Source organism: Pantherophis guttatus, chromosome 3 (genome assembly GCF_059756535.1).
Source record: "Pantherophis guttatus breed Tessera chromosome 3, ASM5975653v1, whole genome shotgun sequence".
Classification (NCBI taxonomy): domain Eukaryota; kingdom Metazoa; phylum Chordata; class Lepidosauria; order Squamata; family Colubridae; genus Pantherophis; species Pantherophis guttatus.
Window position 1 is genome coordinate 65,839,423 of NC_142065.1, and position 19,397 is coordinate 65,858,819.

A 19,397-nucleotide genomic window follows, 5' to 3' on the forward strand; every position below is an offset into this window, starting at 1 on the left:
ACGCGCCCACCCTCTGGAATCAACTCCCCTTGGGGCTCCGGCTGGCTCCTGACCTTTGTACTTTCCGCCGCGAATTAAAAACTTGGTTATTCAAGTCCCCCGGCCTGGACTGATGGGGTTTTATATGGGTTTTTAACTTATATCTGGTTTAATTAGATATTTTAACTTTGTACTGTGGTTATTGTGTATTTTATTGTTGTGAGCCACCCTGAGTCCATTGGAGATAGGTTATAAGTTAAATAAAATAAGTTAAATAAAATAAAATAAATAAATAAATAAATAGATCCAGAACCACTGGTCACAATATTGTAGTGCAATTACCTGGACTATGGCCAGCAACTAGAGCAGTCATTATGACCTCATATCTGTAATAGCATAGCCGAAATAGTACGTCTGTGGCAGTGGTGAAATCCAAATTTTTTTACTAATGGTTCTGGGGGCGTGGCTTGGTGAGCGTGGTGTGGCATGGCTTGGTGGGCATGGCTTGGTGGGTGTGGCAAGGGAAGGATACTGCAAAATCTCCATTCCCACCCCACTCTGAGGCCAGCCAGAGGTGGCATTTGCTGATTCTCCGAACTACTCAAAATTTCCACTACCGGATCTCAGAACTACTCAAAATTTACCACTACTGGTTTTCCAGAACCTGTCAGAACCTGTTGGATTTCACCCCTGGTCTGTGGTTAAGGGTTAACCAGAAGAAAACAGTCCTAAAATTGTTCTTATTAGCACCAGAGAGTAGTTTTCGAAGTTAAAACCTCATCAGGCTCTAAAAATGCAACCTGAAGATTTAGATCCCAAGATAAACATGAAGTCCTTTTGTAGAGTAAATCCTGAATTCTGAATGATCCTCCTTCCCCTGACTGGATTAATTTATTTTTAATGAAAACTGGCCAAAATAAGTGGATACTCTTAAAATGGTGCATAAAACAGTGGTGAAATCCAAATTCTTTTACTACTGGTTCTGTGGGCATGGCTTGGTGGGCGTGGTGTCGCTTGGTGGACATGGCTTGGTGGGCGTGGCAGGGGAAGGATACTACAAAACCTCCATTCCCACCCCACTCCAGGGGGAAGGCTATTGCAAAATCTCCATTCCCACCCCACTCTGGGGCCAGTCAGAGTATTTGCTGGTTCTCCAAACCACTCAAAATTTCCGCTACCGGTTCTCCCAACTGCTCAAAATTTCTACTACCGGTTCTCCAGAACCTGTCAGAACCTGCTGGATTTCACTCCTGTATAAAAGCCTTTACATAAAAGCACTTGCTCAAACCTTCCAGATAATGGAGTAAATTTGAATTAACTCTTACTCCATGGCCTTGCCCCCCTGCCATTTATGATCTCTTCTGCTTGTTGATCCAGGCATTGCTGTTTCAGACTCAATCTCTCAATCTGCTGTCCTTCTGCAAGTGCTATACAACAGGGCAGCCAGAGGAGAGGACTGTTGTGATTTCTCTCTCTTCTGGCTGGGCAGAAAAGAAGTAAACTGTGCCATTCAAAGTACTTATCATGATCTCTACTTCCCTTTGACAATGATCACCAGATGCAAGGTTACTTAATGCACAAGGCGACGATTAATCTATTTTCTTGTGCAGAAATTCAAAGTATTTCCCTATGACCTTTATGAATTTCATTAATTTTATTTTGTGTTTATATGGAGCTCCAAAATGCTTGTGAATATATACTTCTGAAAAGTAATTTGCTGGGAGAATTCATGCGATGAATAAACATATCATTATTACACAGCTAAGAAACTAGAGGGTCATGGAGGTATTTGAAAGAAGTTCACAATCCATATTTTCTTTCTTTTAAAAAAACAAAACAAAAACTACCTAATTGGCTAAATCAGTTACATTTGAGGCAATAAATGGGAAAAGGAGTAGATTGTCACATTGCTTTCAAGTTTCACATTTGATGAGGCTGCTTTGATTGAGATTTAAGCTTTCATTTATCCTAGGTATCTCAGCAGCTAGAAATACCCTCCAGTGACTATTAGAAAAGCTGTATTGTTACATTGATAGAAAAATAAGTAATATGCTCTTGCTAGAGGTTGCTTTACTTAACTATCTGAAAAAGGTCAATATTTCTTAATGCTGGAAGGGCAAATGATGACCTTTAATATTACAAGGTACCTCTGCACCCTTAAGCTCTCTCATTGACTGGCATAATAAACATTCATCAAACAGATTTTATAACTGTACGCATTTTTTAATCCAAAAGGTAATATGTGATACCCGATCCGTAGGCTCCAAAGTTTATTGCATTTCATTCATACATTTCCACATCTGAAAAAGGGTTTCTAAATGGGACTCAGCTATTTATCATATAACTCCCATCATCCAACTATTTGGATTTATGAACAAAACTCAGCATAGCCTGCATGTTCTCTTTCCAACAGCTTTTCAACACAATCATTAAGTAGTTTCCTGACTTGGTCCTGGACAGGGACTGCCGCCATTTTGAGGAGGTGGGTTGTTACATTCCCGGCTTCTAGATTTTTGTCTTCCACTACTTGTGGTCCAGCTGGACCAGCAGCTCCAGTTTCCATCTATTGGAACATCTGGGGGGAGAAAATAGAGATGTTATGAGGTCAAACAAATAAGGTAATGTCAGTGCTAATTGTCACAATTCTGGTTTGGTCTCTGCAGATTAATAAATGAAACCATAATCATATTTATAATTTTTGATATAAACTACAGTCAAATAATTTCTAAAATGAGAAAAGAAAAACACTTGAGAAATGTAATTGTTATATACCATATAAGGTAATAAGGAAGTGAGCTGCAGGCTTCACTCTGTTCCTCCAAATAGGCGGGAAAATACTTGAATCTCATTGGCTAAGCCATCTGGCAGCCCTCTATAAAAGAGGACACTGCCAGACAAGCAAGTTGTTGGGTTGTACTAGATCTACTATTAAAGAGCTGTTGTTACTGAAGAACTGTGTCCGTCTCTTCCATCACCAAATCTAACAGTAATATCGCTACCCATGTTCTTAACTGTATTTTGCCTTGATTGAAATAAATTAGTGTGGAACAAATGGAAAGGATTTAAGCAGTGGCATCCACAAATCAAATTTGGCAAGATGGTAGATGCAGTGTCTCAGTACAAGGAAGGACACGTAGTCCTCGACTTACTACAGTTCATTTAGTGACCATTCGAAGTTACAGCATCATTTTTCACGCTTATTACCATTGCAGCATCCCCATGTTCGCATGATTTATATTGGGATATTTGAAAACTGGTTCATATTTATGTCTTGGGGGGTCATGTGATCCCCTTTTGTGACTTTTTGAGAAGCAAAGTCAATGAGGAAGCCAGATTCACTTAACAACCATGTTACTAACTTAACAACTGCAGTGATTCACTTGACAAATGTGGCAAGAAAAGTTGTAAAATGGAGAATCACTGCAGTGATTCGCTTAACAAATTTCTCACTTAGCAACATAACCTTTGGGCTCAATTGTTGTCTTAAATCAAGGACTACCTGTAGTGGACCATCAGAGGAAGTCTCGTGGCTTCATACTTTCAGTGGTGGGACAAACAGAAAGGTCAAACATTCTGTGGGAGCCATTCAACCATTGGTCGTGCATACACATTTATGTGCAGAGAATAGAGGAAAACATTAGAAATTGTAGAGAATATTCGTCCATTCTCTCTCTACCAGAGAGGAAAATGTCTTAAGTCATCTTGTCTCAAAGTTCAGGGAAGGCACACTTTGTTCATATCAACCCAGTTGGAAAAGAAGTGGTTTACATACTACAGGCCAAAGAATGATGGTCAGTATGCAAAGGAAAGGACACAGGTACAGATCCCAATCTTTTAGTCCCATATATGTATCCAGAATGAGGATATGCTCTGTCAAACATTTTAACATTTTAATACGTTGTCCTGATGTTCATGTGTTAATGGCTTTCACATTAGAACCCATTGCTATCAATCTGGGAATCATATGATTATAAGGAAATTATATGTGCAACACAAAAAAATGATAGGTGCAACACAACTAGGATGGGCAGCATTGAAACACTACAGTCAATGGCTACTTTGCTTTGGAAAATTAATAAATAAGGGTGAAGGGGGGGAAGTGTCACCCTGTTTTCTCTTACTTGTTCTTTGTGTTCTTTCGCAGGCGGTACCCTCATGTCCTAGAGGGCAGATGCATTCACAGCGAGTCCCTAAAAGGAAAAAAAATGGAATTAGAAATATTTCCCAGGCAATTTTCAGACACTTGCAAAGACCATTGAGATAAAATTGAAAGGCTTAATCGTGCAGATGGGAAAGGAAACCATTTCAGTCCTGCCCCAAAGATATGGTTATCACAAAGACGACAGGCGACATGGTATTGAATTGAATTGAATTGAATTTGGCCAAGTGCGATTAGACACACGAAGAATTTGTTCCCTTGTGCATTTAATCACACTTGAGCAAAGGAACCCAGGGAATGCATCTCTCCAACCTGCAACTCAGTACAAAAAATTGCACACAATGTTTATTTGTCGCAGAGCCACATATCCAATTATCCAGAAACTACACACAGGGTAAGCAAAAATTTAGAGGGTTAAGGGCTGCACTTGGTTTTCGAGTGTTGGCTGGAGTAGAGGGGAGAGCTTACGTCAAGAAGTGGTTGGAGCCAAGAAAACAAAACCCTTAAATCTGATTTCAATTTAAATATAATTACATCTGAATTAATTGAAGATGAACACATCTTTATATATGATTTCTCCATCTGCCATGTTAAATATTTTCAAAATTTTGAGGGAAGGAGAAAGGCAGCCGAACTTTATGTACCTCAAATGATGTTGGGTAACCTACTTAAGAAGATATTTTTTAGACATAGTTTTTAACATTGCTGCTTGCTCAGAGTGATAAAAAAAGAGTTGAATGGTTGAGATTATCAAAGCTTCTGGGGAAAACAGCATAGATCTAACAGAATGATATTGGTTTGATTTCTAAAACCTTCAACCTCTTCAACTTCGCAACTGCACATTTAAGAATAATTAAATTAGATAAAACATAACAATAATATTAGGGCAGATATAATTTCATTAATATGACTGGCATGAAATCCAACAGCAGAGACGGGAAATACATCAGCTCTAATTATGTAATAAATATCAGTTCATATATAACATGTCACCAATCACTTCGAGCCAAGATAGTCAATCTACGGATACATGTACCCCAAACGTGATTTGAATCTCCTTCAATTCCCCAAGAGTTTACACTCTTCACACACCAGTTTTCACTAATATTACACCGTCATCAAAGCTTTTCATGCCCTACAAAAGCCAAAAATGTTAACCCTGCTGATCCAACATTCTCAGAGGCAGGCACCCAAAATTATAATAAAAAATTAAGTGGGTTGCCCATAGGAAAATCGCCCAACCTATTTATAGAGTGAGCTACAAAGATCAAAAGAAAAGAGGATTTGGCTTGTCAAAGATACATATAGAAAAGAATAGAATACACAGAGATTCACATAGAAAACACACCCAGAGAAGGACACAGAGAAAAGGATGTAGGACACCTAGAGACGGCTGGAAGCTGCTTCACATCTCCAGACTGATAGTAAGTGCTGTGGATTATTAATATTAACTCTTTTGCTGAATAACACAACAGAAATAAGAAGCACTGAAAGGGAGCAGTGGTCCACATTCTGATTTAGTATCTAGGTTTAAACAGTTGTGTTTCCATGGTTAAAGATTGTGCATGGAAGCAACCCTATGGGGAAAATCATTTAATTCAGCCAACTGGGCAGTTTTTGCAAAGGCAATTAAGAAAAAATGGTCTTAGTCATTCCAGTAGGTAGGTAAGTAGGTAGAAACTTAGAGAGGGTGAGACTGAAGACCCACAGCTGTTCAGTTTAGAGGGACAAAGAATCTAAGCTGGCTAAAGGTAGCGTTCTATGTCTCCATTCCTTTGTCCTGGGATAAGAATTGGCTTGAGATTTCAAGATGTTCCACAAGGTATCATTGAGAAAATTTCTCCCTGTGAGTAGAAGGGGCTGATTAGATTTAGATACCAGCCTTCCTTTGCTGTGCTTACCAAAGTTTGTCTCCTCCACGTTCCCCAAGTTATACTTGAAGAGTATTCAGAAGCTACAGCTCCACAAAATGTATCAGGGCAAATAGTTTTAGTATTCCCAAGGGGGCCCACGAAACACGAATGTTGCATGAACTACACTGGTTGCCAGTCTGCTTCCAGGTCCAATTCAAGGTATTATTGGCTATTGTCTTTAAAACCCTTTATGGCATGGGTCCAGGCTACCTGAAGAACTGTGTTACTCCAATGGGATCATTATTAGCATATAGCACTGTTACATTAGCCAGAAGACAACAATGGTAATGCAGAGTAGTATTTTGGTACCAATTTTACTAATTCACAATTCCTAGCTTTGCACCAGGAAAAAAGGTGAGTGTCTCTTCCTGCAACAGCATCCAAGTCCCCTTCCCTCCACCAGAGCCACCTCCCAAATGGCATCACCACCGGGAAGGTTCAGGGCTGGCAGGAATCTGACCACCTGCACAAAGCACCAGCTGTCTCCCCCACCAAACTGGTATCTATTAATCTACTTGCATGTAGCATGCTTTTGAAAACACAGGTGGGCAGAAGCTGGAATAAGTGACAGGAGCTGACCCCAGGTCCTGTCCTGACCATGCAGTGATAGGGCTTGAAACACTGGAGCAGAGACTATCTCCAGCATCACTAAAGCACTGAACCACTGTGCCTACTCCAATGGGATTGGCCTGCCCAACTTGCGCCAGCAGAAGGAGGATGCTGCGGATCCTAGTGGGCAAGGAATTGTGGCTGCAGGGTCTAGGACTGTGATGGCAAACCTATGGCACGGGTGCCACAGGTGGCACACGGAGCCATATTTGTGGGCACGCCAATGTTACCCTAGCTCAGCTCCAGCGCGCATGAGTGCACTGGCCAACTGATTTTCAGGCCTTCTGGTCCCACCGGAAGCTGGGAAACTGGCTGTTTCCAGCCTCCGGAAGGCCTCCGGGGGGATGAGGAAGGCTGTTTTTGCCCTCCCCAGGCTCCTAGAAAGCCTCTGGAGCCTGGGGAGGGGGAAAAACGGGCCTACCGGGCCCACTGTGCCATCACGTGCCAAAAGCAGGGAGAAGTGTGGGGGGGGTCACGTGCACATGCGCGGGAGGGCAGGGCGCATTGAATTATGGATGCGGGCACACGCACACGGGACCCCTCATGCTCCCCCCGCTTTTGGCACATGACAGCAAAAAGGTTAGCCATCACTGGTCTAGCAGAAGAGCCTTTTCTGCCATGGCTTCCACACTCTGGAGTATCATGTGTCTCAAGGAGAGATCTGCCCTCACCTTTTTGGCCTTCCGAAAGGGCCTGAAAACCTGGCTCTACCAATTGGCCTTGGACCCTGACTGGGGCATCCCATAAGAGAATAAGAGAAGATCCCGCCTCCACTCTGTTTATTGGTCTTTTGTATCTGTATTCTCCTTCCAAAGTTGTTAATTTTGAATGTTAATTAATGCCTAATTAATGCTTTAATTTTCTAATTGTTGTACACTGTACAACATTTGTACGTTGTAAGTCACTCAGAGTCGCTTGATAGTGATACAGGCAGCATATTAATTAATTAATTAATTAATTAATTAATTAAATAATGAACCCCATACAGCATATTTACAAAACATCTGTTTGCCTGTTTAATCCAGCTTTGCTTTTCCTAGCCACAATTCAGAAGTGATTTCTTCCCCCGGAAACAGGGGAGAGCGCCCAGTGCAGAATCTCCTGTAATGATCACAATAACCATTTTTAGCAAGTTGCAGATGGCATTTCCTTTTCTAAGAGATGGGAGAAACACTAATTAATGGCCAGAGAGCTAGTGCGCTAGTAAATGTAGCAAAGTTATTTCCGAAAGAGATTTTAAGCAGATTGCAATGCTGTGTTTAATGCCTAATTGGGTTGGAAGAGACATTCTTAAATGTAAATGATTAAGATTCCATTATACTTGCCAAAGTGGTAAAGTTTCTTATCTTGCTAGGCTGCCAGTGAAACAATTGTGACATTTAGAGAATATCTTACTTTCTTATAGCGGATGGGAACAAGGAGAAAGTTGAAGGAAATTAAAGCAAATTGCATTTTTATCGCAGGTATTAGACAAATCATCAGAGGTCACAACCAGTGGTGGGATTCAAATTTTTTTTACTACCGGTTCTGTGGGTGTGGCTTGGTGGGCCTGGCAGGGGAAGGATACTATAAAATCTCCATTCCCACCCCACTCCAGGGGAAGGATATTGTAAAATCTCCATTCCCTCCCCACTCCAGGGAAAGGTTATTGCAAAATCTCCATTTCCTCCCGATCAGCTGGGACTCAGGAGGCAGAGAACAGATGGGGGCAGGGCCAGTCAGAGGTGGTACTTACCAGTTCTCCGAACTACTCAAAATTTCCGCTACTTGTCAGAACCTGCTGAAACCCACCTCTGGTCACAACTTACCTTTCAAAAACGGGGTTCCGTTGCCCTGACACTGAGCACATCCACAGTTACTTGTTTCCTGATGGAATTCCTCAAGAGCAAGCTTCATGTTTTGTTTCAGCATAGCAGCATTGGCAAAAGTATTTGCAGTAATCAAATTGTAAAGAGGCTCCACCTATCAAGAGCAGAGAGAGGGCCTGTTCATATCTTCTGAGTATGCACAAATATCTCTAAATATGTCCAGTCAAAAGATATGGACCACAAAGCTCAATACAGTTTATTGTAAGCAATCCAGAATCACCTGGCGGTGAAATGGGCAGCAAACAAATTTAATACTAAATAAATAGTTTGCGATAAGAGATGGAGATTTCCACAGGTTTCAGATACAGACTTTTACCAACCCCACCAAGACATACGAGACTTCCCTCTAGGCAAAGGAGATGAAGACAACTTCATCCTTTGTGGGTGGATTGAGACTTGATCTGATGACAGTGCATTAGAACTGACATGCAGAAGTGATTCATTTCACTAATGGTCTATGTTAAACTTTCATGGGAGCATAAGTGCCAGAAAGTGCCAGACATCATCAGAACTCAAACATCTAAAGGGATTGAAGCAGTAAATCCACCAAGGTGATCTCTTTTGGAGTGTAGCAGTTACTCATACCCTGTGAAGCCATGCAAACACAATTGACCATCTCTTACCATTAATTTAAAATAGATGGCGAGAGAGAAACGTGGAGCTATGTTCATATAAAATGTCATGAATGCGAGATGGGCGACAGTATAAATTGAATAAATAAATAAATCAAATATTGTGCTCTTAAGGTGGCTTGATGACCTCCCTTTACTGTGCGATGAGTGTCAGTTGTTTCTACAACTGTATCCTTGGCAGGCATATTTTGTGGGTAAAGTCACATACTGGAGAATAAGGTGGAAGATTGTGTTGAAAGATACCAACAGCTACTGAGATTGTGCCTGACAATTTGGCGAAACAGAGGAGACAGTGTGCTGTTGTATTAATGACTAGATCTTCTTTTGCAGTAATGAAATAATTGTCTATAATTGTCATGTGATGCCCCAGCCAAACTCAAAAGCATTTAGAACAAGATATTTGCAGCTGCAAATAAGCATTAGAATTTTTCTTCCTCAATAATCTTCTGTGATCTCAGGGCACATTGATTAATTGTAAATTTCTTTTTTTAAAAAAATTGCTGCAGCGTTTGAATCAAACAGAATTAATTACACATCACTTCCATCCATCCGCTTGTAATCTTCTTCCAAGAAGAGTATCTGTGTTGCTAGTCTGTACTGACAGTAGCCACCACAAATTGTGGCCAAGTTTGATTCAGAAGTGCAAAATGAACTGTATCAATTCAAAATTTCCAATTTGGAAAAAGCTTCTTCTGAACACCCATGCAAAAGCATCGGAATTGTTTGTCTGGAAATCCAGAGATTTTCATTTTGATCCCCTAATTGGGTTCAACTGTTTGATTCATTATTAGGTTTCATTTCATAGTTTTGGCTGAATCACCTTTGATTCAAGCCTTCAAATCAAAATGGACAATCCAAATGAGCAACAGGCTTCCTGAAAGGAGAACAAAACTGACTTTATGCTAAATATTCAGTGATGTGACTTCCTGAAAATAATTTCATTTTCTAAAAGTCTTGTCTAATTCTTTTCCCAGAATCGGAATATTCCCAGCTTGGGAACATTTCCTATTGCATTTAATTGTAATTGCCTCTGCCTCCTTTTTCTGATTACACGTAGGCTTAAGCAAATTAAATTACAACCTCTCTGGTAATGATACACCACCAGAAGATAAAATAATATTAAAAGTGATGGAGTGCGCAGAGATGGATAAACTTACGAAAGAAATGCAGGAAAAAGAAGATATTGAATATTATCTAGTATGGCAAAGATGGTACGACTGGCTGGAGAAAAGGAAAATAAAACAGAACTAGGAACATGAAAAAAGAAAGGAAATAGCTGGATAGGAATTGAGTACCAAATAAGAACAGAATAAATCAGAAAGGGAATTTAAGATATCGTTATATATGTAAAGGTGTAGAGATATATATAGAGGAATATAGTTTACTGATGTGAATATATAAAATACAAGTCGTAAGACTTGATATATGTTTATTTGTTATGTATAGTGTATTGTCATACTTGTGTTTGCTGTTTTTGTTTTGTCTTTTAATCAAATAAATAAAATTTAAAAAAATAAATAAATTACAAACTCTCAGTAGGCAAAAATTGGTTAAAGCAATAGGTAACAATCCAGGAGTGTACTTTAGTCTTACAGCACAGACTGTATGCTGAGACAGAACTTGTTCATTGGACTCCTGTTTCAAATACTGTGAAATCTATGCATTTACCCTCATTGGATTAAAATGCTTTCTATATTGCCTCTTCAAGGATTGAGTACAATTTCTTGCTGCCTTTTTCTTCTCCCAAATAAAAAACACATAGAATTGTTTCTTTTCCAAAGGACATCAGCTGATTTCCTTTTTTGTTCAACAGGGTCAACAGATTTGGAAATCAGGCAACTTTATCATGTTCAAATTTGGACCGATTACAGATTTCTTATTTGATTTCCACTCCTACTACAGGGAGCGGACTCATTGGTTTAGATCCCGAAAGGCTTTGGCAAAAGCAGTCAACCACAAAAGGACTTATCCACGCCAATGCTTCAGCAGCCACTGTGAATCAAAAAGGAGCCACCTATATGGAGTGAAAAGATTGTTGAAGTTGACACAGTGCTGCTATCTGTGGCTTTATTCCATTTTCAGCAGTTCATCTTTTATCCACAACACCTGTTCCCCATCCTGCTCCATTCAATAGAATCCTCTGATTTTTCAGGAGTTTTGGCTTCACTGGTAGCAATAAGTGGAGTCCAAACTTTTAAAGTTGTCACTGTTTTCTATCAGGTAATAAAAAGAGCAATAGCAATAGCACTGAGATTTATATACCTCCCCATAGTGCTTTAGAACAGAGTTCCCAAATCTTTTCATCTTTGTGGACTTCCAGGGGGGCAGAGGGAAAGATTCCATGTGAGCGGCGGGCAAACCTGCGCCCACCATTTGTGCAAATGGAGCACATGCGCATGCGCTTGTCACTGTTTGTGCAAGCGGGGATGCACATGTGCTCTTGCCCACCTCTTTTTGCCCTGGTTCCGAACAGCTGAAGATGGCTCATGGCCTATGGGTTGGGGATCCCAGCTTTACAGCACTCTCTGAGCAGTTTACAATGTCAGCCTATTGCCCCCAACAATCTGAGTCCTCATTTTACTGACCCCAAAGGATGGAAGGCTGAGTCAACCTTGAGCCCATCAAGATCGAACTCCAGGCTGTGGGCAGAGTTTGCCTGCAATACTGCATTCTAACCACTGTGCCACCAGGAATCCCCACCCACCTATTTCCCACCCCCACCCCCATCCTGAATATCCTAAGGCTGGTTAATGCTACGGAACAAATGCTTTACACAACCTTCATTCGGATGATCTCTGGGTTGTACTGAACAGCATCCCCCCATTCTTCCATCAGTTCCGCATTGGGCAAGTCTTTGTTTGCAAGTGTTGTAATGTGTTCACTGGCCCCTCCACGGACAAGAGCAATAAAGTCTTCCACAAATTTCTTTTCTGTTGTGGTATCTGTGGAAAAAGAAATGAAGCATCGGTTTAGAGATTTCTACGTATCTACAATAGTTTTTATGTCAAGAACTGAACTGTCATGGTGGTGCAGTGGTTAGAATGCAGTATTGCAGGTTAACTCACTGCTCACTCCCAGAGTTCAATCCTGACAGGGCTCAAGGTTGACTCAGCCTTCCATCCTTCTGAGGTTAGTAAAATGAGGACCCAGATTGTTTGGGGCAATATGCTGACTCTGTGAACTGCTCAGAGAGTGCTGTAAAGCACTGAGAAGTGGTATACAAGTCCAAGTGCTATTGCTATTGCCTGGCATAATGGTGCAGATCATGCTGTGGTTATCCTCCAAATAGCAGGCTGATACTGTTGACAGACATGTGTAGATCTATAGTACAGCTAGTCCTTGACTTACAACCATTTGTCTAGTGACCATTCAAAGTTACAGTGGCATTGAAAAAAAGTGACTTATGATTGGTTTTCAGACTTATGACTATTACAGCATTCCCACAGTCACATGATCAGAATTTGGGCACTTGACAACTGGTGTGTATTGATGACAATTGCACTGTGATCACCATTTGTAACCTTCCTAGCCATTTTCTGGCAAGCAAAGATAGATAGCTAGATAGCTAGATGATAGATAGCTAGATAGATAGCTAGATAGCTAGATAGCTAGATAGATAGATAGATGATAGCTAGATGATAGATAGCTAGATGATAGCTAGCTAGCTAGATGATAGATGACAGATGGATAGATAGATAGATAGATAGATGATAGATAGATAGATGTTAGATACATACATAGATGATAGATAGATAGATAGATAGATAGATAGATAGATAGATAGATAGATAGATAGATATAGATAGATGATAGTAGATGAGAAATGAGAGGTGAGAGATAGATATAGATAGATAGATAGATAGATAGATAGATAGATAGATAGATAGATAGATGATAGATGATAGACAGAGAGAGAGAGAGAGAGAGATGTTACATAGATGGATAGATAGATAGATAGATAGATAGATAGATAGATAGATAGATAGATAGATAGAGATGTTACATAGATGGATAGATAGATGATAGATAGATAGATAGATAGATAGATAGATAGATAGATAGATAGATAGATAGACAGAGACAGACAGACAGACAGACAGACAGACAGACGTGAGACATTTATTTGATGGTTACAGCCTTACCTCCAATTTCTTTTAAAATGGCATCACACCCTCCACCAGATATTCCTGCTGATACACTAACTATTTTAATAGTTACGCCAACTTTAACTCCTTGTTGTGTACAATCTAGGACATCTCTGAAGTCGTATCCTTTGAAAACAGAATAAGTATGTATTAAAAACACCAGCTTGCATTCAGAAACTAAGCAGTTTGAAGGATTCAACTTCCTTTAATTTGCAACCTCATATCCACATACTTGCTTTGAAGTTATCTTAGTGTTCTGCTTTCAATCTAGGAGTTCAAGGCAGCAACATAGAAACGACCCTTCTTTTTATCCCCATGGTTGCAACCTATGAGGTACGTTAGGGTGAAGAGAGTGAACTGCCCCCCAAATCACCAAATGTGTTTCCATGGCTGATTTTGTGGACCTGAACCTGGATCCCCCCCCCCAAGCCCCAGTCTTACACCTCAGTTTTCAGGAATGGTAATAGAAAACTAGTTCCAGTCCTCCAGAATGGAAGATTCATCTCAGTTCAAGCATAACATATGAAGATTCATTCATTTATTACTCTTGTAAAAGCTATTACATAAGGAAGGACGGCCTGTGCTTCATGTTCAGATTTAAATACTACAGTAGAGGAATACAATACTTCTTCACCATTTATTAATTACTAATTAAAACACTTGGGGTTCCAATGGGGAATAGCAATTGGTTGATTGATGGTTGATCGAATGGTTGATCGATTAACAATGGATCCCACATCCCCCTCATCCTATTCCCTCCCTTCCCATCTTTTAATTGGACCTTATTTATTTATTTATTTTATTGAATTTGTATACCGCCCTACTCCCGAAGGACTCAGGGCGGTGACCTTAATGTTTTGGATTTTGTATTCACTTATTTAGGTTTTTAATTTATATAGTTTTAATATTATATCAGCAGCAGTACTTTTCATGCCCTACAAAAGCCAAAAAATTAACCCTGGTAATCCAACATTCTCAGAGGCAGGCACCAAAAATAATAATGAAAAAATAAGTGGGGTGCCCTCCCCATAGAAAAATTGTCCAGCCTATTTATAGGGTGGGCTACAAAGATCAAGAGAAAAGAAGATAATTAAGCAGAATATAGATCTGAAACCAGAAGTATATTTGCTGGGCATAATGCTGGAGGGTTATGATAAAGGGACCACATATTTAGTTTTTCACATATTGACAGCAGCAAGGATTATATTTGCAAAATACTGAAAAAATGAGAACACCCCGCCAGATGAGGATGTAAGCTGAAAATTTTTTAGATTGTGCTGAAATGGACAGACTAACCTTAAAAATAAAAGATAAAGAAGACATAGAATATTACCTGATATGGAATAGATTTTATGAGTAGTTAGAGACAAGAGGTAGAAATTAGAGGAAGAAAGGCTATGAATGTATATATTAAAAATAAAGATGGTTTATAACCACAATCATGCCAATATACTGAACAAAAATATAAATAAGCTAATATAAAAATAAACCTAGTTAAAATTACTTGGTTATATTATCACTATTATTAACACTACATGTGTAAAGATATTATTACTATTGTTATCATACATGTGTTAATATTTATTACTGTCTTTTCTCTGGTTCTTTTTTTTTTTGTAACAATACACTGGATTCAAAATGTTTATGATTAACACTTTTAAAATATAAAAGTTAAAAAACAAAGATCAAGAGAAAAGAGGATTTGGCTTGTCAAAGATACATATAGAAAAAAATAGAATACATATAGATTCACATAGAAAACGCTTTTCAAAGTCTTATTTTATTTTTTAATAGTAAACTGCCCATGGTTACCTTGAGGTAAGATGAGCAGTCTATAAATTTTATTAATAATTAAAATAAATATATAAAGGAAGCCCATAACTTAACATCCTTTTCAGCCCACTGTTTTTTTCCCCCGTCGGAGGCAAAAACTCCAGGGCTAATCAAATTTAGCACTATACTCTCAACCCCCAAGGGAAATGCCGCTTGCAGAGAAGCATGGATTACAGAGGAGGGCTTGTACAGATGTCAACTCCCCTTTGCCAATGGGTAAACAAGGAACTGAGGCTATTGATTAACAGCCCAGAGCTCTGTTTGTTCTGTCCAGAGAACACTAGCCTTGTAAAAGCAGCATCCATCACCCCTGTAAGGGTAACGTCAGATAGGGGACTCATCCTAGTCAATTATTTACTGTTTCCGAGATGTGGAGAATCTGGATGCTTTCAGAAAAGAAATGAAAAAGTGTCAGCCTTAAAATGTTTGGTAAAGGTGTTGAACTTCCAAGTTTACTCACTTGAGTTAATCGTGTAATTGTCCCAAAGGGAAGTTCTCAACTCATATACATGTTTGTAAAAGAATTTCTAAATGATGATGATCTCCAGTGGTATGCATAGGTGCGCCCCACAAAATCCTGAATGAGATAGGATCCAGCTTTTAGCTGACTTCTCACTCAGCCAACTAATTCCCTGATGTCTATGGAGATTCTCAGTCATCCAGGTCATGGTTGTCCCAAAGGTGCCTTTTCAAAAGGCAACTGGACTTTTCTCTTTTTTCCTTGAAGATGTTTTGCTTCTCATCCAAGAAGTTCTGACTGGATGGTGGAGAATGTACACGACAAACTACTTCTAAAACTACATGGGGTAGTACATGGGGCTCTCTACATGGGGCTCCCCTTGAGGAGCACCCGGAGGCTCCAGCTGGTCCAGAATGCAACCACGCGGGTGGTTATGGGAGCGACGTGGCGCTCCCATGTGACTCCCCTCCTGTGCGAGCTGCACTGGCTCCCGGTGGTCTTCCGGGTGCGCTTCAAGATTTTGGTTACCACCTTTAGAGCGGTCCATGGCTTAGGACCGGGGTACCTACGAGACCGCCTTCTGCCACCAGTAGCCTCTCACTGACCAGTACGCTCCCATAGAGAGGGGCTCCTCAGGGTGCCGTCGGTCAAACAGTGTCGACTGGCAGCCCCCAGGGGGAGAGCCTTCTCTGTGGGGGCACCTGCCATCTGGAATGAGCTCCCCCTGGAGATACAGAGGATCCCGGATTTGCACACTTTCTGCCATGCCCTCAAGACATTCTTATTTCAGCAGGCTGGTCTGGCCTAACTTCCCTTTTAACAGTTAATTTTAAATTTATTTTAAAATAGGGTGTTTTAAATTTGTTTTCTGGGCCAAATTATTTAATGTATTTTAATATGGTTTTTAAAGTTTGTATTATGTGTATTTTATCTTTGGCTGTTCACAGCCCTGAGTCCTTCGGGAGTAGGGCGGTATATAAATTCAATAAATAAATAATAAATAAAACTAAAATCTTACAGCATTTCTGGACTCCTACATAAATGGATAGCTGCCTTCCTGTCAAACAGGCAGTAAGTGGTCAAAATAGGAAGCACTCTATCAAATCCTGTACCTGTTAACATTTGGGTATTCCCCAAGGCAGCATTTTAGGTCCAACACTCTTTATACTTTACATAAATGACCTTTGCAATCATATTAAAAGCAACTGCGTTCTTTACGCTGATGATGCAAAACTATTCAACACCACTGACAATGCTACTACCCTTCAAAAAGACCTTGACTATGTGTCAGATTGGTCCAACAACTTCAAATCTCAACCAACAAATGCTCTGTCTTGCACATTGGCAAAAAAATAAAATTAAAAAAAATCAGAACATAAAATACAAGTTAGATGGACATGACCTTGTAAACGACCTTCACTCTGTCAAGGACCTTAGAGTACTCATTTCTAAAGATCTATGTGCCAGAGCCTACTGTAACAACATTGCCAAAAAAGCATTTAGAGTTAACCTAATCTTGCATAGCTTCTTCTCTGGTAATATTGTTCTATTAACTAGACTAGAGCATACAAAACATTTGCTAGACCAATTCTCGAATACAGCTCATCTGCCTGGAACCCGCACTGCATATCGGACATTAATACAATTGAGAGAGTCCAGAGATATTTCACAAGAAGAGTCCTCCATTCCTCTACCCACAATAGAATACCTTATGCCACCAGACTTGAAATTTTGGGCTTAGACAATTTAGAACTATACCGACTTCGGTCTGACCTAAGCGTAATACATAAAATTATCTGCCACAATGTCCTACCTGTCAATGACTACTTCAGCTTCAACCACAATAATACATGAGCAAACAATAGATACCAACTCAAGGTAATCCGCTCCAAACTCGATTGCAGAAAATACAACTTCAGCAACAGAGTGGTCAACGCCTGGAATGCATTACCTGACTTTGTGGTTTCTTCCCCAACCCTCCAAAACTTTAACCTTAGACTGTCTACTGTTGACCTCACCCCATTCATTAGAGGTCTGTAAGGGGCATGCATAAGCGCACCAAAGTGCCTACCGTCCCTGTCCTAATGTTCCTTTTTACTTGTATTCTTTTCATGTATTCAAATCATGTTTATACTTTTATATGTTATCTTATATATGCTTGACAAATAAATAAATGAAATGAAAAAAAAAATGAAATGACATGGAAACTGATATTTGAACATTGTAACAGCCAGATTTTCCATCAGCTGCGTATTGCTTCCTGAATATGAAGCTGTCTAAAATTGATTCCCCTAACTCAGTTGTGATTTAGATGGCTAAAATAGCTTGCCTCAATATACTATGATTCAATCACATATTTAAAAAAACAGATGGTGGCTCCATGAAAGCCAAAAGCCAAAATCAGTTCAATAATTTGAGAGAATTAAAATCTGTTAATTTTTTTCTCCAGTGGCAAAATTCCTGCGGCATGCAACTGGCTAGTCTTTCTTGGAAAATAAGTCCATCAAAGCAAAATGAGGGCATTTCTATGAGTGCTGGCAGAAAAGTGGTTATTTGGGAGGAATTAAACAGGGGGACATATACCCTTACTATTTTTTTGTGGTTTTTTTTATACAATGAGAGGTAAAGTTTGTTACGAGATATTCATGTAGGTGTGTTATTTCACACAATTTACACAATGTACATTGTGTATCATATCAAAAGGGACAGATGATATCAATGTGTTAGAATTTTTAAAAAAAAAAAAAAACCAAGAAAGGGGTCCCATTTTTGCAAGAATCCAGCAATCAGTCTCTAGAATGGTCAAACTAACCGACACTCAGAGAACAATGGAAACTTAATTAACTCAAATCCATAATTTCTTTCAACAAATTCATTTTGTGCCACATTGAGCCATGTTAAATTTGAACATGTGTTTGCAAGAGAAGATAAAACCTTTCAAAAACTCAGCATAAACCATACAGTTAATGGACAATCCGCTCTCCTCAATCCTACCTTCCTTCTCCAGCGCATTACTATTCATGATCAAAGTATATTCATAAGTGCCACCAAGAGTTGCTTCAGTGATGTAGTGTGTTCCATAATCTCTGAAAAGATCACGATATTCTCCATAGCTATACACCAGAGGCAAATGAAGAATTCTCTGGAAGAACTCAGAGTGAAGCATCAAGTCCTGTCTCTTCAGTTTGTACTGAGCAACTTCCAGCTCTGCATGTGCATGGACAAACCTGCTAGACTAAAGAAAAGCATCAGAAGAGATTTACATCAACTACAGGTAGTCTTTGACTTACAACAGTTTGTTTAGTGGCCATTCAAAGTTACAACGGCACCGAAAAATGTAACTTATGATCATTTTCCACAGTCATGATTCTTGAAACATCCCCATGGTCAGGTGATCAAAATTCAGATGCTTGGCAACTGGTTCATACTTATGACCGTTGCTGTGTCCTAAGGTCATGGGTATCTTTTGCAACCTTCTGACGAGCAAGTTCAATGGGGAAACTTAATAACCGGGTTACTAACTTATCAACTGCAGTGATTCACTTAAGAACTGTGGCAAGAATGGTCATAAAATTCGCTTAACAAATATCTCACTTAACAATAAGTCAACAATAACAACAATAACAATTTTGGACTCTACTGTGGTTTAAATCAAAGACTACCTGTATATGTTGGAAATGCATTGTTAAATGTTGTAAGAACCTGATATGTAGAGTAAAACTGAGTTTGATTCTAGATATTGGCTCATCCATTTTTAAATTACAAAGTAATCATTCCACAATAATGCTGCAACCACCCC

At 39.5% G+C, this 19,397-nt stretch overlaps 1 protein-coding gene across 1 annotated transcript in view; it reads right to left on the reverse strand.

Moving 5' to 3' along the window:
- Nucleotides 1-1,808: 1,808 nt before the first annotated feature.
- The window catches only part of C8B (complement C8 beta chain), a 35,361-nt gene continuing 17,772 nt past the window's right edge, over nucleotides 1,809-19,397 (reverse strand). Inside the window, exons 7-12 of the mRNA XM_034415182.3 lie at nucleotides 18,593-18,833; nucleotides 13,303-13,431; nucleotides 11,939-12,102; nucleotides 8,469-8,622; nucleotides 4,101-4,169; nucleotides 1,809-2,554 (exon numbers count right to left, since the gene is read on the reverse strand). Coding sequence (XP_034271073.1) covers nucleotides 2,409-2,554; nucleotides 4,101-4,169; nucleotides 8,469-8,622; nucleotides 11,939-12,102; nucleotides 13,303-13,431; nucleotides 18,593-18,833 — 903 coding nt within the window. The 3' untranslated portion in view covers nucleotides 1,809-2,408. The remainder of the gene's footprint in view (nucleotides 2,555-4,100; nucleotides 4,170-8,468; nucleotides 8,623-11,938; nucleotides 12,103-13,302; nucleotides 13,432-18,592; nucleotides 18,834-19,397) is intronic.